The sequence below is a fragment of the Eurytemora carolleeae genome, unplaced genomic scaffold, assembly GCF_000591075.1.
Source record: "Eurytemora carolleeae unplaced genomic scaffold, Eaff_2.0 scaffold1993, whole genome shotgun sequence".
In the NCBI taxonomy this organism is placed as follows: Eukaryota; Metazoa; Arthropoda; class Copepoda; order Calanoida; family Temoridae; genus Eurytemora; species Eurytemora carolleeae.
Window position 1 is genome coordinate 12,681 of NW_019397882.1, and position 23,057 is coordinate 35,737.

Genomic DNA, 23,057 nt, shown 5'->3' on the forward strand with positions numbered 1-23,057 from the left:
CATTTTATTTAGCTATTATAGCCTACATATATAAATATCTATATGAGCGAAGAGCTTTATTATATATATAATTCCACACGTTGCAATCAGTCCATACAAAATGAGAGCCATGAATCTGAGGAAAAAGAATTGAACATTCAAGTTATCTCATGAACGTTCTATAAAGTTTTTCTAATGCAAATGTAGTCTGAAACCAACTTATCAAGTAGAAAGGGTCTGTGTGCACTGCACAATTGATATGTTTCTCATAGCGTAAGGAACATTTTTCCCACTGCAGTAACATTTATATTTATTAATAGTTAAAATAATGATTAATAATAATGAAAATAAAAAATAAAACAATAATAATGATAAAAGCAATAATACAAATGAACCTGTATAATGTTGGCTACACAAGATGAATTGTAGGATTGAAGTGAAGCGTTGAAATCTCTAATGTTAGGAAAGTGAGGATTACCAGTCCTTAAAAAAGTTAAAAAAATACAGTTAGAGCCAGAAAACTCTAAAATAGGAAGACGACTTTTGGACTAGATTTTTTACTTTAAATAGTCCAATAAGTTTAGACCACAGCAATTGTACAGTGTAAACAGACAAATTTCACTTAATTAGTTATTTAATAAATGTTTAGTAAAAACTATTTGCTTTATAACAACATCAAAAATAATGTTGCTAGATAAAATTGTCTTCCATTTTAGAATGTTTTGGTTATCAATGTAATATCTTTAGTAAACTTTACATTGTCACTTTTTTTACTTAATTTTTAAAAATATGAATTTTAAAAAATTACTGTAGAGTTCGTTTAAAAAGTTTAGGTCAAATCTGATTCAAAAAAAGGAAAGATCAAAACTTACCAAAAACAAATTTAGTGTTTACCTATCTTAATAAAGAATACATCGGAAGAATTTATCAAATGTCGTCTTGACAATTTTTCAATGAGTTTTATACTATATTACGGATAATTTCAGTATATTTGCGAAAATAAACAAATAGCCATGAATATGCGGGAACAGTTTTAAAGAGTTCCATATAATTATTTAATTAAAAAACTAAATATCTGCCACATTACATTATCAGAAAGTGAAGAATACGACATTTGATGAATTCTTTCGATGTATTCTTTATTAAGGGTTTCACTTTACTTTCTTTACTTTTTCCTTAAACACTCCCATTAAACAGTTTTTGTGTTGTGTACACTGGAACCCTTAAACACTCCCTTTAAACAGTTTTTGTATTGTATACACTGGAACCAGCTTAAACACTCCCTTTAAACAGTTTTTGTGCTGTGTACATTGGAACCCTTAAACACTCCCTTTAAACAGTTTTTGTGCTGTGTACACTGGAACCCTTAAAACTGTGGAACATAAAGACGACTGTTGGACTGTTTGATATTAAAAGTGCAATAAACAATGGCACATAGCAATTTCTTAGAGTACATATATCCATTTTACTTTACATGTTGATTTTGAATCTACTGAACTAAAAACTTTGAATTTGTGGTTATCGAGATCAATGCTTGATCTTCTCTTTTAATTAATCTGCAGATTAACATAATCTTACATTAATATCCTTGAAAATGTTTAAAATGCAACCAATCAGAGAGTCGATTTCAGAAACCCTGCAGCAAATAAAAAGCCAAGAAAATCTGTACTCAATCAATGAAGTGAATTCTTACAGGTCGGAACCCAGCAGGCATGTCTAAAAGAGAGGATAAAGCAGAAAATCAAAAGTGTCCACTATAGATATCGATATTTAGAAAATACAAGAGTTTTAAGCTCTGGTAAATATTTTTGCTTTATAACAAAATCAACTAAACATAAGATTGCTTAAATGTAGTCTTCCTATTCCTTAGTTTAATGGGGAACAAGCACTGTATCTTTACCTAATCATTGTCCAGTAGAAGAGCTTGAAAGCGGATTTGTGAGTGTTGAAGTGAGTTGTTTGATTTGATCCATAAACCTAAACAGAAAAATAAAAATTTCAATTATATTAAATGCTCATTCTATATCTTTACAACATGATGGATTATTTACATTATCTTAATTCAAAGTTTGGAATATCAGCGGTTTACAGCTTTATTACTTTAAAAAAAAGAATGAATAAAATTGTTGATAACTTTGTTTAAAATCTGTTTTATACATCAAGAAATACTCACCTTTACTTTCCAGTACATTAAGCTGTAAATATTTCAGCCGTTTGACGTAAAACAAAGTTTTCGTACATAAAATCGTATTTTTTTCAAGCATGGGTTTTAAAAGAAGTTTTCTTTTTATTGCAAATATTCATATATGGCATAAATATTTACATCTTTTAAAAGTTCTTCTGCGTCTTTGAATATATCTACATTGTTTTCAAAATCTGATAAATTTACAAATTACAGACAAATTAGTTTACTTTCATTATTTTCAAAACTTTTAGAAAAAAGTAGCGAGAAATCAAATCATGAAATATCTGAATAAATTTAAACTTCTCTATGAGCACCAGTATGGGTTCAGGGCTAAGCATAACACTACTCAGCCTTTAATCCACCTTCTAGATAAAATTAACCAAGCCTTAAACAATCCGGTATCTGAGTATACTTAACCCTATTCCTGCTGGGGGGGGGGGGTCAATTTGACCCCCCCATGTAGTTTTTTTTACATAACTCAAAAAGTATTGGTCTGAGGCTGTTGAAATTTTCTGACTTTTCTTACATACCCAAAGCCCTCCCTTTAGGCCTAAAACCGGGCTTTAATACTAACTGCCTGAGTCCTCAGGCACACTGCCTGAATGACTGCTTTTGCCTGTAACAATCTAAATCTTTGTTTTGACCCACTTTCACTTGTCAGATTTTGATAAAATTTAGCTTTTTGGAAAGCCTTTGACATAAGGAAACGGATTGCACAAGTTTTGCGAGAAAAAAAATTGCAAATTTATTGCAAACAGCCTGTCAAAGAAAATTTGCACATTTTTAGTTTTTCTTGATTAAAAATCAGGTTATTTAAAATTTTGCAAAAATTTTTGCATATTTGAAATGACATGGTCAAGGGCTTTTCAAAAATGTATAATTTTTCATTTTTTTGGACAAATTTTTTTTTGCAAACATTTTTACTATAAAACTGGATTTTGCGATAAAAAATTCAATTTTCACAAATTTGCAAATTTTTTTGCAGATTCTAAAATTACAGCACAAGAGCTTTCTAATGATGTATCATTTGTCATATTTGGACATAAAACATGGGATTTAGAGGGGGGGGTCAAATTGACCCCCCCCCCCCCAGCGTATCCTGGTTTTCAAGTACCCCAGCAGGGATAGGGTTAAGGAATTTTCATTCATTTAACTAAAGCTTTTTACACTCAAAAAGTTAGATCATTATGGGTTTAGAGGGATATCCAATCGGTGGTTTGAAAATTATTTAAAGTGAAGAAAGCAGTTCACACCAATCAAGGGTGTAAATTCCTCTCTTGAAGATATATTTTGTGGAGTTCCTCAGGGGTCAATATTAGGCCTAATCTTATTCCTAATTCTCATAAATGACCTTCCAAACGCATCAAAACTGTTTACCATACTTTTTGCTGATGACACAACATTACAATATTCTTCGGAAAATCTAAAAAGTTTATACGATTTTGCAAACCTAGAGCTTTAAAAAATTGAAGACTTGTTCAAAGCAAATAAACTGACATTAAATGCCTCTAAAACAAAGTATATACTTTAAAATAAGTTCTGGTAGGTGACTCACTTAAACTTTTCATGGGAAATAAGGAAATAGATAGATTAGGTGCTGGTTGTAAAAATGAATCCTTTAAGTTTGTGGAATACATCTTGATGAAAACCTAACCTGAAATCACCGTGTTAAAGTTGTAAAAAACAAGGTCTCTAGTGCTGTGTTTGCATTATCAAAAGTAAGAAATCGTTAGGCATATTTTTAAAAAGTTAATTTGAAAATTTATCTGACGCGCCTACATCTCAAAGTGCAATAAACCCTCTTAATATTCTTGCAAAAACTGAATATAGAACTTTGTAGATTTTTGTACATGCTTAATCTTATTTATTGTAAACTTTCAAAATTTAGTAAAATATCCATCATATTGCAAACGTTTTAATATTAATTAGGTGGTGATACCCAAAACAGCAAAAGCTAATCTTCACCTAATTGCTATAATAGATACAATATATAGTAAGCAATATAAAAATAGATTTTTTGCTTTTAAAACTTTTTTGTGTATTTTTAGCAATAAATTATATCTTTCTATCTTTTCTTATACCAATATCTATTCCGTGCTATTTAGAATAGGACTGTATCAAAAATGTAATCTTACATTTTATATGTAGACGGTACAGAATGTAATCTTACATTATATATGTAGACGGTAGGGGTGTAATCTTACATTATATATGTAGACGGTCACGGTACAGAGTGTAATCTTACATTATATATGTAGACGGTACAGAGTGTAAAGCTGATGTAAACAATTACGAAGATGAACAGGAACACCAAGACGTCTATGATCATATACGTCATACTGATGATGATCGGACCCGTCTGCCTCCACATTAATCCAATCTAGAAAATGTCATCAAATTAATGTTCTATGTTATTATAAATGGACTGCAACACCTTATTTAAAGTTACACTTCAAGTCCGATTCACAACGGTTCCCTTTAAACCAATTTTTAGGCAGGATGCCAGCGAAATCAATTGTTTTTGTATCGGAAAATTGAGTGCCTTCAGAAATCATGTGGCGTCGTTCTCAGTCTAAAGTTCGAATATATCCGTTACTATGAAAGGTATCAAGGGTTGGGAGTTGAGCTGAATCGGATATACCATCTATTAAGTAAATCCAAGGAACCTTTAAATAACTTAAACACTGATTTGAAATATTATCACACCCAGAAAACAAAACTGCATTGCATGAATCTAGTTTACAAGTTACAAAAAAATATATATAGACAGTAGGAACTACTTTAGAATAGAAAGACGACTGTGAGACTTAAGTTATGATATTTAATTGTTTACTAAATATAATACACAATTGTTCAGAGGACACAGATCATCTTTATTTACTCAGTTGTTTTTATAACATTAAACAAACACATTAGCTTGTTTAAGATTGTTTTTTGAGTCGCACTGTACGCTCAAAACTTCTTATATCAACTTGTTTTATGAATATTTACGACATTGACTTGCAAAGATATACAGGGATTAGATAATCAGAGTTTGCGTCAAAGACTCAATTCCTATATTCCATTTCTTACCTGTATAGTTCGGAGAAAGGTCATCAGAGCAGCTACAGCCCATAAACATGATCCAATGAAGGCCATCTGGTTTTCATAGTAAGCACACCCCCTCCTAGATAGAATTAAAGCGTAAATTCAAGTGACCCTCAATGCAACGATGGCAAAGATCAATTTACAACGGTACCCTTGTAAACTTAATCAGATCAAAAATCAAGGAAGATACCGTCGTTTTTCTCGAAAAGTGTTTAATTCTGTGAGTCTCTCCATTGCTTCTTAAAAACAAGAAATATTCACTTTCGCAGAGAAACCACAAATGAAAATTAATAGTTTAAAGAAACAAATCATTGATATATAATTCATACTTGATAAAACAGAACTTTCATGTGAACCTTTGTGAATCGGGCATTGCCATCTTTGCATAAAGGATCACATGAAATTACGCTACAGTTCTTTTAACTATAAAGTAGGACCTATACAACAGTAGAGTCGTCTACTGTAACCCTAATTTAGATTATACAAACTATTGGATATTTAAGATATAATTTGATTTAGGTTCAAACAATAACATTAAATTCTCCTTGAGATTACATAATTGGTCAGTAGAGGTGTTACTTAAAGGCAAGGTTGTAATGCAAGGAAAGTTATTTCAGAGGTGTATGCATCTTTTGTACTGCAGTGTACTGTCTCATGGGTGGTAATGTAAACACAAGACGGATGTGGAAGCCTGACATGGGATCCATCTTTCACATAAAAAATCAATGAAATATTCTGGTCATAGGAAACTATTATGTGAATTATCAAAATTATCAAAATTTAATGCTTTTAACCTCCTCGGATACTTAACAAACACTGATGCATCTATTCTTGTTTACAAATTCCGCCCAGAGAGAACTGGTTTCAATATGTACGCAACTGCAATTAACTTTCCTTGCATTAAAACCTTGCTTCAAGGGATCCTTCATTTATGGAGTAACATGTATGATTCACAACAGTACTGTACATGGTAATAAGCCAACTATAGCCATTTTTTTCCCAGCCATTTCCTCTATTTACTTAACATATTTTTGTACTTTATCCAAATATTTAATTTCAATAAGAATGTCTCTTTGAAAAAAGTATTGAGAAGAAGTAGTATCATATATAAGCCTTGATTATTTTCTCAACACTCAGTTTTCAGATATAAAAAAGGATATTTACAACATCTGTTATCAGAATATGAATCCTAATTTCCACGTTTCAGAGCAGAGGGTCACTTGAAATTTCTTACACAGTAACTTTAATTGTAAAAGTTTCTAACCAACCTGCACTGGTTGTCCATGTGGGCCCTGAACCTAAGGATTAGGGCCACCAAGAAGATGATGTTTGTTATGATGATATACATGTTGCGGAATGTCAGCCATCTTTGCAGAGTTTTCCCACTAAATAAATATTTTTGCAACATGTTTGATCTCAGCCTGGTGGACAAATTGAATCAAAATCAAAAATACGTAAAAACGGAAACATTTGTTTGAGGATTTTTGGTTGAGATGATCAGCACTGTGAACTAGATAGTAGAAGAAGGTTATATTTATGCGATATTCCTGGAATTACTTTGTGACCTTGAAGCTCCTCCAATTCTAATTTTACACCGGTTACATAATAGACATTTAGAAGATTTTTCTTCTTTGTTCATCTTCATAAAGTTCTTTAATAAGAATAAGAATATAAATATGTTTTTTAAAACTATAGCGTACTTTATCATTCTAAGTCACTCAATCCTGAATTTCATTATGAACGTTCTATACAGTAATTATCATGCTGTTATGCTAAATTAGATGTGCATTATAGCACGTGTGCTACAAAGTTTTGATTGGTTCCCGGATTTTCTCCAAAAAATTTAGGATATTTTTCAAATTTTTTTCCAATTGAAATGAAAATAAAATTGAAATCAACGTTATATTTTGATTTCTGCTTTGTTTCAAAGCTTATTTGATCTTGAAACAGCCATTGAAATAAGACTACACATAGAATTACCTATAACACTATTATTTTGGCACGACTTGCTATGTAGTAGTTTTTGGACTTAAATTTTCTCTATGTCGAAGTCCTTGCCTTTTTAGATTATATTTTATATTAAATCTAAAAAGGCTTGAACCTTCTCGATAAAGAGAAAATTTAAGTCCAAAAAATTCAAATCACTGCAAACCAAAAATAAAAGTGTTTAAAATAGTTAAAGTGCAAGTCACTTTAGTTTTACAAGTCAGATGTTAACAACATTAAGCTTACCCGTTCTCGATACCATCACCTTGCTTAAATAAACGATGTACTGTTCTAGAAAAAGCTTTCAACAGATCAATGGAAAAGATAATTATATCAAAATTTTTTAGTTATAATGGGTTTACTATCGACGTATTTTAAAAAGACCCAACATCTAAATGTTCGATGTATTATCCTAAAATATTCAACCTTTTTTTTGAGCAAACTATCATGGTTTTTAATCTGAAAATTGATAATTTTCCATAATAGCGTTCAATCTATAATTGTGAATTGCAGATTTATGCAGTAAAGACAAGGCAGAAAATTTGAAGAATTTAAAAAACAACATCATCCTGTTAAAGATGAAGGGCAAAGTATCGTTTTTTATGGAGGGTCCCCTAAAACTACGCTGATAGTCTTTTTTAATGTCTTTTAAATTTTTAAAAAAAAACTTTTAAAACTTTTTTGCCTGAAATCTTAAATAATAATAATAATAATAATAATAATAATAATAATGATAATAATAATAATAATAATAATAATAATAAAAACAATAATAATAATAATCAAATAGGTTGTCAAGTACAATAGACGGCAACACAGAATGCGTACACTTTCAGAACAGCTGTATAAACGTCAACTCAAATTTTCTGTCTGACAAAACTGTAAATAAAAGTGATATTTTTAGACTAAAGTGCTTATCTTTTAGTGAAATTAGTACAACTTTATATGCTCTTTATTTCTGTTTTTACACTTTTTCATTTAACGTTCTATAGACTAAATAACGGGGTTGAAACTGATATTGTACATAACTCTTTAACATTGTAATTCGAAAGTATAACATCCTAACATATTTCTGAAATGTTTAATGATATCTTTGGAGAAGTGCTCTGGAACGATCTAATCGTGGATAAACCCCCAGATCCGGGGGAAATACAGGCAACAAGAAATTTTTCTCAAATGTCGTATTTTACTATTTTTGGGATCACGTAAGAAATATATTAAAAATTTTCAAAAGTGCGTTAATTAGGAAATTATTGGAAAGTCTATGTAGATATCTATATATAAATTTGGCTTGTCTGTCTGTTTGTTTGTATCCAATAAACGTCAAAACGGCTGAACCGATCGGGCCCAAATTTTTTGTGGGACATCTAGGGACCCCAGGGAAGGTTTATGAATGATTGAAATTTTAAATATTTCTCTCAATCAAAATTCGATCTTCATTAATTTTTTTAAAATTTTGAAAATCCACGAAATTTTTGTGAAAATCCGCGAATTATTTTTGTTTTGTTTTACGATGTACACAGAGAGAACATTGTTCACAATTAATTTAGAAGATGGGCGCGAAGCGCCCTCTAAGGCTGGAAAGAAGGGCACGAAGCGCCTTGAATTTCTAGTATATTATAAACAGGATGTCCCAAACTAAAATTTGGAGTAGGGGTATTGGGAACTGTCGGTACTGAGGCAACAATTTTGATTAAATGTTCACAATCATGTTAACATTAGAAATCTTAATATTTCAGTTATTTCCAGGCATTCTGTTTATATTAAAATCACTTCTTTAATTATGGAGCCATGAGCCGAAAAATCGATTTCCCAGATTTTTCTAATTTTGATTTTTTACATATACACATAAATAACCAAAAAATTCACAAATTTTTGTACATTTTATGTATGTTATCCGTTTCAGCCAAAATTTTGGATCTGCAAAGTGTTTTGTGAGATTTCGCAATATGGATGTCTGTGTGATTTGTTTTGATAAAAAACGAGAGATTTTTTTATCTATTTTAAATCCATCAAGGTGGGAGGGGGGGGGGTACTTTAAAGGTATACTATGAACATATACTAAGTCAACATTACATTATTATGAATTAAATGATAAATATTTTTGGTCTTCATTGATTATTTTTTCATTTAGGGGGCAGGCGAAGAACTTGTTTTGTGCCTGGATGCCGTCCGCCCCCTGGGACATCCAGATTTAAATTTCCAAAGAATAAAAAGAAGCAGGAATTGTGGCTGAATTCTTTGAAAATTGACGACACTAATGAAATCGGAGATAGCAGAGTGTGTGCTCTTCATTTTGCTAAGTCTGATTTTAAGCAAAATTTGAGCACTTTTTCGAAACTAACAGAAATCTCCCCTGCAAGGAAATTTATCCTATCCTCTGCAATCCCATCAAGAACTGCAAAAGAACCAAGATCTCCATTAACAACCTTTTTGTAAAAATACGGGTTTTCCAAAGAATAAAACATCTAAATGTTTTAGTAAACAAACAAGGTCATCACACGATACGAAATTAAAAACAAAAAGGCCAATTTATGTTTTAATAAAAAGTTCAAAATATTTTTGTATTTTTATTATTGTTGTTGTTGTTGTGTATGATAATATAATGTGTATACTTCAGTCATTGTTTAACCCACCAAAACTTCGTCACTTGTAAAACAAGGTAATCCAAATGATTTTTTGTAAAATTCGAATAAAGTATGAGTTTTTCAAAAAGTTATGAATCTAATTTTTTTTTTTAAATTAGCTGGCTTTAGAAATTGAACAGNAATAATAATAATTACAATAAAAGTAATTCAAATTTTACCTGCTCATCAATGAGGGTACAAAAGATGATAAGATTAAAAAGAACTTTTGAAAGTTCAAAATATAAAAATCTAGAAACTTTAAACATCAACATTGATCCTTAACTTTTTTTCCTGTAGTTGAGCCTAAAAAATTCTTGAATAAAAAGGCGATATTGTAAATTAAAGGTCTATCACTCTATCCTCGTAGTAAATTTGAATTCGAACCTGCCTGCCTGATAACAGCGTGTACTGACCTGATCCTATGGTACAGTATGTCGCCCTAACCAGACTAACATACGACAGGGGTCAATTTTCTTGGCATAGCGAGGGCTAACTATGACAACTCCCATGGTGTGTTCAGACTTTTTACAGTACCCGGCCTAATCCTAGGCCTATTTGACCGACCCCACTGGCTTAGTCCACCGTGCCATATCCCCGAAAGAGGATTATGAAATCCATAAATCAGAAGCGTCAGATTGTGAAACCAGAGAAGGCCTTATACTCATTTTCCTCTCATCTAAAATACTTTTTTATTTATCATGTTTTTACATCTACATAGAAGCAATAAATGTACTTCTGAAGTGGTGACCCCAGACAACAAACGAACCATAGCCAAAGACAGCCTCCTGGTCAGAAAAAGTCCAAGAATTGGAAGAGGAAGACACTCTCAAGCTTAACCTTTCTTCATTCTACAAAACCTCAGCTACTCCAGGAGCTAATAAGTTAAAACTCAGCTACTCCTGGAGCTATTAAGCTAATGAACTAAACCTTCACTACTCCAGGATCTAAAAAGCTGAACCTCAGCTACTCCTGAAGCTAATAAGCTAAACTTCAGCTTCTCCAGGAGGTATTCAGCTACACATCTGCTCCAGGAGCTAATTATCTACACATCTACTCCTGGCGCTAATCAGCTACACAGCTACTCCAGGAGCTCATTAGCTACACATCTACTCCTGGCGCTAATCAGCTATAACACAACTACTTCTGGAGCCAACAAGCAACTCATCTACCACCTTTAACATACTCGTAGATATTCTGGACGCAAGTTCTATACAGTTTAATTCATATGCCCGCCTAGCCTTCACTACCACTGATCTCTTTTCAAATGGCCAATAGCCAGACTTACACAAAGTTGATCATGATGTGGGGAATTGATCGTGAACATGAATAACAAACTATTATCACCAGAACTCCTTCTACTCCTTTTCCGTAAACACTTACAAGGACATATTTATCAGTTTCCACTCCCTCTATGCTCGAGACTTGGGAAGGGTGGACTTCTGTAGAGGATAAAATCCCCTAAAGAGGACTATAAAATCGGCAGATCAGAGCGTAGGGCTGGACACGTTCCGACTTTTTTGAAATCGTTCCGTTCCGTTCTAGAACAAGGGCCTTCAGCTAAATCGTTCCGTTCTCGTTCCTCTTTTTTTATCGTTCCGTTCTCATTCCGTCCCGTTCCGTTCCGTTCTGAGTAGAAGAACGGTTGCATCCCTCTTGTTCTGTTCTTAATTAAGAACGTTTCCATCCCCCGTTCCGTTCTTAGTAACGAACAATTACATCAAAGACAAAAGTTTTATAGAACAGAGTTGGTTAAAAATTAAAAATTTACAATTTTTTAATAAAAAGGAATCGTTCCACCGTTAATGCGCCCAGCCCTATCAGAGCGCATCGGATTCTGGGACCACAAAAGACCTACACATATTCCTCTCCTTTAATACACTTGTTATTTATCATATATTTATAAAATCATTAAATGTACTTCCAAAATATCCACATTTTTGGTCTCATGAAATTTTATTTTTTTTAAATGTTAAAGTTTCTTTCCTGTTGACGGGAACATGAGATTGCATCAAAATATTTCGGAAGAGTTCATTTTTCTCTAGACAGGGGAGGAAGGTTGTAATGAGGAAGATGAGAGGGAGAAGAAGGTAAAAGCCGATTTGCTTCAGAAAGTGACAAAGTTTTTGAGTTTTCCCCATTTCAGACCTAAAAGAAAATATTCTAATTATTTGATAATCAAGCAAAAGGGTTCAAGAGGCGGGGTCCCATTTTGTGAAAAATGGGAGAACATTTTCTTAAAAAAGTTTTTTTTCATTCAGGGATTTAATTTGAATAGTTTTAGCTTGAAAGGGATTCAGTTCTTCCACAAACTCTGATTTTTTAATCCCCATACCTTTGAAACCAAAAGTCGTGGACCTTTGATATTTCTGGTTAAAAATTCTGCTATGATTGAATTTTTTAGTTTTAAATATCAAAGGTTTGCAGACTCAAATTGCAAAGATATCAGGATCAGAAAATTTGAAATTGTTTCAAAGATTTCTTTGTCTCTGTCATCTAGTAGAACAATGATTCTGATGAGACAATGATTCTGATGAGTCAATGATTCTGATGAGACAATGATTCTGATACCTAAAACACATGGGGGTAACCCTGTACGCAAATATTATACCAGAAAATAACACATTGGGGGGTAACCCTGAACGCAAATATTACACCAGAAAATAACACAAAGGGGGGTAACCCTGTACACAAATATTATACCAGAAAATAACACAGTGGGGGGTAACCCTGTACGCAAATATTATACCAGAAAATAACACATTGGAGGGTAACCCTGAATGCAAATATTATACCAGAAAATAACATAGTGGGGGGTAACCCCATATGCAAATATTATACCAGAAAATAAAACAGTAGGGGTTAACCATGTACGCAAATATTATACCAGAAAATAACACATTGGGGGGTAACCCTGAATGCAAATATTATACCAGAAAATAACACAGTGGGGGGTAACCCTGTACGCAAATACTATACCAGAAAATATCACAGTGGGGGGTTACCCTGTACGCAAATATTATACCAGAAAATAACACAGTGGGGGTAACCCTGTACGCAAATATTATACCAGAAAATAACACAGTGGGGGGTAACCCTGAATGCAAATATTATACCAGAAAATAACACAGTGGGGGTTAACCCTGTACGCAAATATTATACCAGAAAATAACACATTGGAGGGTAACCCTGAATGCAAATATTATACCAGAAAATAACACAGTGTGGGGTAACCCTGTATGCAAATATTATACCAGAAAATAACACATTGGGGGGTAACCCAGTATGCACATATTATGCCAGAAAATAACACATTGGAGGGTAACCCTGAATGCAAATATTATACCAGAAAATAAAACAGTGGGGGGTAACCCACAAATATTATACCAAAAAATAACACATTGGGGGGTAACCCAGTATGCAAATATTATACAAAAAAATAACTCAGTGGGGGTTAACCCTGTATGCAAATATTATACCAGAAAATAACACATTGGAGGGTAACCCTAAATGCAAATATATACCAGAAAATAACTTAGTGGGGGGGGGGGTAACCCTGAATGCAAATATTATACCAGTAACACATTGGGGGGTAACCCTGAATGCAAATATTATACCAGAAAATAAAACAGTGGGGGGTAACCCTGTATGTAAATATTATACCAGAAAATAACACAGTGGGGGTTAACCCTGTATGCAAATATTATACCAGAAAATAACACATTTGGGGGTAACCCTAAATGCAAATATATACCAGAAAATAACATAGTGGGGGGGGGTAACCCTGAATGCAAATATTATACCAGTAACACATTGGGGGGTAACCCTGAATGCAAATATTATACCAGAAAATAACACAGTGGGGGGTAACCCTGCATGCAAATATATACCAGAAAATAACACAGTGGGGGGTAACCCTGAATGCAAATATTATAACAGAAAATAACACAGTGGGGGGTAACCCTGAATTCAAATATTATGCCAGAAAATAACACAGTGGGGGGTAACACTGTATGCAAATATATACCAGAAATAACACAGTGGGGGGTAACCCTGAATGCAAATATTATACCAAAAAATATCACATTGAAGGGTAACCCTTTTTGCAAATATTATAACAGAAAATAACACATGGGGGGGGGTAACCCTGTATACAAATATTATACCAGAAAATAACACATGCAAATAGTATACCAGAAAATATTAAAACGAATGTCGTCTGCATAGTGCACTCTATCCCTCTGACCCCACTTCTTGTGCAACAGCTGTTGAAACTTTTCATGCGCCACAAGTTCCTTGTGTCCGTCCAAGATGGCGATGTTAAAGTTTGCATTATGATGACCCCTAAAATAAATTAAGTTTTTAGTTGTATAGAAAGTTCATAAACTTTGTAATATAGATATTTTGACAGAACCTATTACCTAGATGCAAATGCAGGATTTTACAGAATAATGTAAAATGAATGGAGTCTTTGCCACAAACTCGGATTTTTTAATTCTTATATTTCTGCAATCCAATGTCGTCGGCTTTAGATATTTCAAGTTAAGAGTTCTGTTATGATCAGATACTCTAAGTTTGATATGATAAAAATGCACACTATCAGGTTGCAAAGATATAGGGATTAGAAGATCTGAGTTTGTGGCAAACACTCTATTTATTTTTTAAAGAAAATTCCCTTTTAACGAGTATTTATCTACTTAAATCAAAGGTCGTTGCATGTATTCCACAGTTCATTGGGGACCACTGTAAATTACATTTCATATACACTCAGTAATACCCTATATAAATAGCATTTTCTATTTTGTAAACTGGAAGTTGCATTTAATCAACAAAATGAGTCGTTTTCTCTTTTCAAAATAACCATGCTGAAATCCTAATTCTTACTCATGTGTATACTGTCTATATATATATGCATATATATATAATCAGCTAATATTTAAAAAAAAAATTACAAAATATTTCGTATTTTTTTAAGCACAACATCAATTATTACATTTTTGCCTGAATTTTTAAACACATCCTTGATCAGTAATTAGCTTGAATAGAATATTTTGATATGACAGACATTTAAGTTTTTGTTTCTTCAAACAGTTCATTTTCATTTTCGGTTTCCTTGTCAAAGTTACTTGCACATTTTTTCTTAGAAGAAGAAATTAAGAAATTATCAGAATTAAACACTGTTTGACGTAACATAGTTTCAGTAGAAGTAAATATTTCCATTTACTGATAGCGCCGATTGAAGGATTCATAACTCTAATTGGATAATGAGATAGATAGAAAGATAGATGTTACCACCATACTATTTCTATTGGTTCAGGATAGACAACAAACATATGGCTGAACCCTGATTGGATCAGGTGCTAATGGAATCGGCATACAGGAGTGGACGGTATGTTTCACATTTCCCATGAGAGTATAGGGGATACCGTTGTAAATCCGATATTGCCATCTTTTTATGGGTCACTTAACATTACGCTTACTCTCCTTGTAAACTAGAGCATATTTATTTACAAAATTAATATTCATTATTGTACAGTGAAATAAGAAGAACTTTGAGCTATATTAGTAGGAGTAATAACTTTTTAACTCCTGACTTCTACAACTTATGATTAATTTCAATTAAGTCTCTTACTTGTAGGATTTGGTTTGGAGTAATGTTTGTATTTCATGTTTAGTTGTACACTTTGTGAGGAGTTCAATCGCGTACTGTTCACATTTATCAGCGACTGCATTGAACTCAGAGTTAAAGTCTTGAATTTTATTCGCGTAACGTCGGGCCTGAAAAACAAGTCTATAATATGTATATCTATATTATCAGTTTCAGTTAAAACCAAATAGATTATCAAGTACTAGAATCTATTTGATTAGAAATAACCTCGTTGGGTTAAAACAAGAAATAACCATAGCCCTCTCTTTAGGTCTAAAAACAGGCTTTTATACTAACTGCCTGAGTCCTCAGGTACACTGTCTGCATTACTACTTTTTTTCTGTAACAAACTAAATCTTTGTTTTGACCCATTTTTAGTTGTCAGATTTGGATAATTTTTTATCATTTTGGAAAGCTTATGACATAAGCAAACGAATAGCACAACTTTTGCAAAGAAATTTTTGCAAACTATTTGCATACAACCCGTCAAAAGAAATTTGCTTATTTTTAGATTTTCTTAATTACACATCAGGTTATTTTCAAATTTCGTAAACTCTTTTCCATATTTGGCCAGGGAAGGTTTTTTTTTAAATGAATATTTTATCATTTTTTGGACATTTGTTTGTTGCAAACATTTTTTCTTTATTCTGAATATAGCAAAAAAAAATTAAATTTTTGCAAATTTGCAATTTTTTTGCAAATTCTAAAAGTAGAGCATAAGAGGGTTCCAATGATGAATCATTTGCCATATTTGGACATCAACCGTGGGGGGTCTAAATTGTTAGATAAACTGCACTGGCTCGGGCTCGGAATAGTTTGATCTTTTTCAGATGATCCTGACGTATTGAGGATATTTTGCTAAACTATAGGGAATTGCACAATAAGATACAAAAACTTCATATGGGTTTACCAAGAAAAGGAATCTTTGACTGAAACCATATAGCTCAGGGATCTTGTTACCCTTCAATAAATTATCTCAAACCCTTTCTGGATTGAAAATTATACTTTAACATAAAGGGTCCCTTAAATTCACCTTGGATTTCAAGAATTGTGAAAAACTATTTTGAACGTTTTTTATCAAGAATATCCCTTGTTCACTCTTCTTGTGGTATCAGGTCCTAATCTGAATCCTGCACTGTACAGGAGTTCTACCTAAACAATACAGTGTACAGTAGCTGTACCTAAACAATAATATAATAAAATAGAATACAATATAATAGAATTGAAAAGGTTTTAAAAGAATAGAAAAGAAAAGAAGAAGAAAAGAACAGAATAGAATCAAATTAAATATTTTTATGCTTTTTTCCGTATCGAAATCTAAAATTTGTCTATCACACTCTAATTAAAAAGCCGGAATCAATCTATAAAATTCGCCTAATTAGGTGAAAAAGTCGGATGGTACCCGATTAGGCGACAAAAAATCGCTTACCATAAATCGCTTATTTCACGTTCAATTTGTTGCATTACCTTTGGTTTATTGTCTCTATACCACTGGAGAGCATGCTTTAATACTTCATGGCTTTTATCTACTGTAGCAACATATATTGCAGTTTCAATCAGATGTGTAATGGTTTTCGTCTGAAAAAAAAACAGATTCATAATTTCAATAGACTTTTAATAAAAATATTGGAATATGTCCCACACGCGATGGTACTCTAAAAAGCATTATCTAATGAAGGTTGAATGAGCTTTCTATATTTGTTTATTTAAAAATTGATTACTCAAATTGGAAGGTTTTACCTCAACTTAGTTAGCTACCCTTGAATAAAAGTGGTTAAAGGAGGAGTAAATTACCCCCATACCCAGTAATTAAAAAACAATATGAATCATTATTATTACCTCTAGGACAGAATGTTTTCTTGATTTAATTGGCCCGGATGCCTAAAACAAGAAGTTAAAATTCATTCCCTTTAAAAACTACTTTTTACACGATTCAATATCTTGCGTCAATTGTAAAATATCTTATCGCAATTATTTTTTTGAAACATTTTTTTATGATTAAAATAAATAAAACGACTTAAATATATTCTATTTAACTAAGATAATAATTAAAATATGTTGTATTAAATATACAACAAATGACTTTTAAATTTCTTTTTCAATTATTAAAAAATTTTCATGCATTTTATCTTTCACCTGTATAGCAATGGCTACCACATCAAGAGGAGTAAAGATCTAAAGGAAATTCCACCAGATTATTTCAAATATAGAAATTTCCAATATTTAAAAATGAAATTTTTTTGAATAAACTCATTAAAAACAAGTTTTGTTAATTATTGCACCACTATGTTTGTTTTATAAAATGGAGTTGAGTCTTTGCCACAAACTCAAATTTTTTCATCACTATATTTTTGCAACCTGATATTTGAAATTTCAAACTAAGATAATTTGATCTTACAGAATTCATTGTTTGAAGTATCTATAGGTGAGACTGTTAAGATATAGGAATTATAAGAATTAGAGTTTGCCGAAAGTTTGCTCTTATAAAAAATGAGAACAACAATGATATACATCTTTTACATTATCTTACCAAAAAACTGAATTCTTTTATTTATGAAAAAATCAGTGACCACAATTTAAACTATTTTCTTAAATGTGGCAATTTTTTTGGTATTTTTGTGAAATTAATAGTCATGATTTTTACCCTTAACAAAGCAATACAATTTTTTTTATAAAATTTTTTTTTTACCTGAAAGCTATTATTTTCAAACCAGAATTCAAGAATATTTGTCATCATACTTTTATTCTTCAGACTTGTAGATACAACAATAGCAAACTCTCCAACCTCGAATAACAGCACAAAATGAGAAAATAGAAAGGATTGTTGACGGATCTCAAGTGAGCCTTCATTCAAACAATGACATGCCTAAAAGGTACACGGTACACGGTACACGAGGTACCCGGTACAGAAACTGAATTAAGAACTTTTGTTTTGTGAATCTCGGGATCAAGCATTGATCTCCATCTTATGTTTTGTGAATCTCGGGATTTATCCCCTTCAGCAAATAGGGATAGGATGTATTCAGGTATCAATTATTGATCCACAAGTTTAAAAGTTCCCAATTGGATGCCAAAATAAAGCGTTCAAGGTTAACAATATTTTATCAACTGAAACTCTATAACTGTGTAGAGAAATTGAGATTTGCCACAAACTCTGATTTTCTTATCTCTATATTGTTGCAACCCAATGTTGCAGACCTCCGATATTTCAAACTAAAAATTATTTCAAATAATCAAAGTTGTAATAGCATAGGTTTGCACCATCTGGTTGCAAAGAAATAGGGATTCGAGAAGATTTGAGTTTGTAGCAACGACTCAATTACTTTGTGAAATACGCACTTTAAACTTTTGAACTAAAATAATAAAGCTTAAACTCTTCATGTGTCTATTTTTGTATAAACAAATGACTCAAAACAACCAATTCTGGTTATGCGGGTCCAAACTGCATATTAAATTGTGATTGCTTATATGTAATATCTCATGCTTTGTAGGTGAATAAATATATGAATGAATGAATGAATTGGTCGTGGCATCTTGCAGATACATGATTCTTACTTATAAAAAGCCTGTAAAATGTTATTACTGAATACATGAACCTTCAAATGTTTAAATAATCAATGTTTTAGGGCCGGGTCAACAGTCAAATATTTTTGCTTTTTAAATTATTAAAATTATTAAATTTATCTTCTTCTCGTAAAATCAAACCTTTACAAAATTTCAAAATATAGAAGATATTATTATCTCATAAAATACGCTCAATATGTTAGACATTACGAACAAAATGTATTTACCTGGAAGGCCTCTGAATTTTCATGGCAAAATGTGAGCAGTAGAGCTTTCACAAGTTCCCAATCACCAGTCTATGGAAAAAATCAATTTGTTCAACAAAATTGCGCATTAATCCTATTATTTTTTTCGATTGATTTATAACAAGCTTTTTTCAAATTATAAATTGAAGAAAGAAAAGTTGTTAAAATTGATAATTTCGCTTTGTTCTAATATGCTATTTGAAAGTTTGGTATATTGTATTAATTTAAAGGACGACCATCGTATTCCAATTCAGGTTTTTTTGACACAAACAAAATTTTAAAAAAAAATTGAAAACCCTGAAAAAAAAATGTTTTGTTGAAATTTGATCACAAATTATTAGGAACTAATTACACTAGTTTTCTTATTCCTATAGCTTTACAACCTGATGGCATATGTCTAAGATATTTGAAATTAAGAAATAAAAATATAAAACATCATTACGTTTTTGAGATATTAAAAAATTTGGCAGTGAAATCAGTTCTTTTTATTTAGGCTTAAAAATGTTAAAAACTTTTTATTTGTAAATTGTACGAAATCATAACAAAAGAATCTTGAAAATTTTTTTTTTTTAATCCTCAATAAATAAAAAAAAACCTCAATTGCTTCTTTAACACAAGTCTCCACAAAAGGCCAATCCTTAATTAGCTGGTGTGCTCGTCCGCCCTGAAGTTGAAGATTAGAAATAAGAAATTTTAACCTTACATATTTTGATTTTTGTAGCTTTCATATTTTTAGTTTAGTTTAAGTCCTCATTAGGAAAGTTGGCTCAATAAAAATTGTACTAATACCTTGGCATAGCTAGATTAAAAAACAAACAATAATTAAAAATATGACAAAGTAACAAAAGAACTGAGTTCTTGCAGCTCAAAGATTGTATATCCCTATATCTTTGCAAATATTTGATATTTCTAACTTTGATTATTTTATCCAAAAGAAATCATTGTTCAAAATATGAAAGGTTTACAATAGATATATAGGGGTAAACAAACCTCTTGTGGCAAGAACTCAGTTCTTTCACTTAACTCTTGTACTTCATAAATAAACCTATTTTACCTGGAATGATTGTATTTTGACGATGTCCTTTTTCTGAACCGCGTTCCATAGTTCCGTTTCAATATGTTCCATTACGACCTCATTCCTGAATATAGTTTTATAGTTCCATTTCAGGTTGTTCCATTACGACCTCATTCCTGAATATAGTTTGATAGTTCATTTTCAATATGTTCCATTACAACCTCATTCCTGAATATACTTTTATAGTTCCATCCCAATATGTTCCATTATGACCACATTCCTGAATATAGTTTTATAGTTCCGTTTCAATATTTTCCATTACGACCTCATTCCTGAATATAGTTTTATAGTTACATTTCAATATGTTCCATTACGATTACATTCCTGAATATAGTTTTATAGTTCCGTTTCAATATGTTCCATTACGACTACATTCCTGAATATATTTTTACAGTTCCGTTTCAATATTTTCCATTACGACCTCATTCCTGAATATAGGTTTTATAGTTCCGTTTCAATATGTTCCATTACAACCTCATTCCTAAATATGATTTTATAGTTCCGTTTCAATATGTTCCATTCCAAACTCATTCCTAATTATATTTTTATAGTTCCGTTTCAATATGTTCCATTACAACCTCATTCCTAAATATGGTTTTATAGTTCCGTTTCAATATGTTCCATTCCAAACTCATTCCTAATTATATTTTTATAGTTCCGTTTCAATATGTTCCATTCCGACCTCATTCTTGAATATTTTTTGGGTTCCTTTCCAAAATATTTTATGTTATTAATTCCATTTCTAAAATCAGATGTTGGTGTATTTTTGAAATTTATCTGAAAGGGTCCGTATGCGTAATAGATTTCAACTGCCCTTTTATGCAAAGATGACAAATAATATGGAAGATGCTGTCAGTTTAAAAGTGAATTTAGCTTTTGATAATTCATATATTTTTTTCAGCAGTAGAACCCACAATATAAAATATTCAGTTTTATAAATCATAAACATTGATATATTATTTATTCTTGAAAAAGCTTTTAAGGGTATACGGTTGTGAACTGGGTATTGCCATCTTTGCAAGAAAGGTCACTTGAAATTACGTTTACAGTCCCTTTGAGAAAATAATAGGGCGCACTCCTTTTTTACAACTTGTTTTAACTAAATACAATATGCAGAATTGAAAATAGTATGAATGTTGTTGTAAATGCTGAAAAATCCTTGACCTTGTATAATTAGAAGGTAAAGCTCGAAGAAAACTATTTTAACAATTCTAGAAATTCCTTTCATTACTGTTCACCTGTTCAATTTACCATTCAAGTCATTTTTCTTTTATTTCTAATTATTCTATCATTCAATTACATCCGTTCTGTCAAGTTTTAGATGTTTAGGGTTTTCTAAATTTTTTCTTTTACATACAGCGATAGGCGATTATATCAATACAATGAAGACGACTTTCGAATTATATTTTGATGTAAATTAAGCTGTTAGCATGGATACACAGTCAAGAATTTATCAATAAAAAAAGCTTCTCTTGTAAACTTGTAAACTTGTAATTCGAAAAAAGCTTGTTAACAATCAAAACTTAAATAAAAACGTCGTTATCATTGTATTGATATAATTGCTTACTACTGTATTTCCAATTTTCATTTCAGTCACGATGTTGCTTTTCAGTTTACTCAATCCGCGGCGTACACAGGAACTTTTTCAAGGGGGGGGGGGTATTATAAAAATAGTACAATTTACTCTACTAAATAAACCTCTGAAAAAAAGGATGAAAAGTTTTTGTATTCTCATATAAATTGACTTTAACAAAATTTATAAATATTTTTATCTTTTCCCCTTCGACAAAAAATGTCTGGAGCTCCATAAATTTTAGAAACTTTGAAAATTCTTAGTTTTCCTTAAAATTCTTCCAATTTTTTTTATCCAACTTTTTGTTGTAATTCATTGGGCTGTGAACTGTAAAAGCACATGCTTTAAGCTGAAATATACTGCAGACATAGTAGTTTAGCACGTCCAATTCCTAACGGTTATCTTTGAACAGTTGTCTGTGATATAGCTTTTCCTATCTTTTCTATCTTAAAGAAAGTACAGTCACGTGATTTCCGTCTGTACCACGTGACAACGAAGATTTCATGGATCTATGTATGTCCCAACTGATATGTTCAAATNAAATAAATAGTTACCAAGCCAGAATAAATAAATTAATGAACTGAATTGTTTTTAAGCTTTTCCTTTCTGCATTTAAAAAATGAAAATGGCAATATTGAAATAAATGAACTGAATTCTTGGCTGAAATAGTAAAATGCTTATATATGCTTGCAAGAAAATGAGCTTTTGCCAGAAACTCTGATTTTCTAATTGCTATATCGTTGCAGATCAACGTAATAGACCTATAATATATCAACTATGATTTCTTCTGTTAGATCATAAACACAGTTACTCTGCAACTTTATTTCGGAGACTGTGAATCAAATCGTCAAAGTTTGAAATTTCTTAGGGTACATCAGCAGGTTGCAAAGATAAAGGGATCATTATAAAAATACATCTTCTTTTATTATACCTTTTTCAAATAAATAACAAACTAAGGAGAAACAAAATATGAAAACAATTAAACAATTTTAGATATTCCTGATCTCCGTAGATCTATATACAATAAAACAAGACATTCGTATATATATATGTTGCCTATAGCCGGTCAAATTGCTTGACCGATAGAGATGA

The 23,057-nt window shown here is 31.5% G+C and overlaps 2 protein-coding genes across 2 annotated transcripts; both read right to left on the reverse strand.

The window, feature by feature from the left end:
- Positions 1 to 4: 4 nt before the first annotated feature.
- On the reverse strand, positions 5 to 7,039 carry LOC111716207 (uncharacterized). The gene is made up of 7 exons (XM_023491649.1): positions 6,952 to 7,039; positions 6,520 to 6,636; positions 5,237 to 5,330; positions 4,410 to 4,544; positions 1,880 to 1,956; positions 375 to 462; positions 5 to 22 (listed from the first exon to the last, which is right to left on the reverse strand). Exons 1-7 carry the CDS (start codon positions 6,957 to 6,959, stop codon positions 5 to 7), a joined length of 537 nt encoding a protein of 178 aa, XP_023347417.1. The 5' UTR covers positions 6,960 to 7,039.
- LOC111716208 (uncharacterized) lies at positions 6,970 to 20,462 on the reverse strand. Its single transcript, XM_023491650.1, has 14 exons — positions 20,372 to 20,462; positions 19,913 to 19,981; positions 19,300 to 19,368; positions 18,198 to 18,293; positions 17,645 to 17,683; positions 17,348 to 17,389; positions 16,957 to 17,086; positions 16,679 to 16,689; positions 15,494 to 15,639; positions 14,056 to 14,205; positions 11,848 to 12,009; positions 10,044 to 10,113; positions 9,583 to 9,666; positions 6,970 to 6,996 (listed from the first exon to the last, which is right to left on the reverse strand). The coding sequence occupies exons 1-14, from the start codon at positions 20,441 to 20,443 to the stop codon at positions 6,970 to 6,972; spliced, it is 1,167 nt and encodes a 388-aa protein (XP_023347418.1). The 5' UTR covers positions 20,444 to 20,462.
- Between the last annotated feature and the right edge of the window lie 2,595 nt (positions 20,463 to 23,057).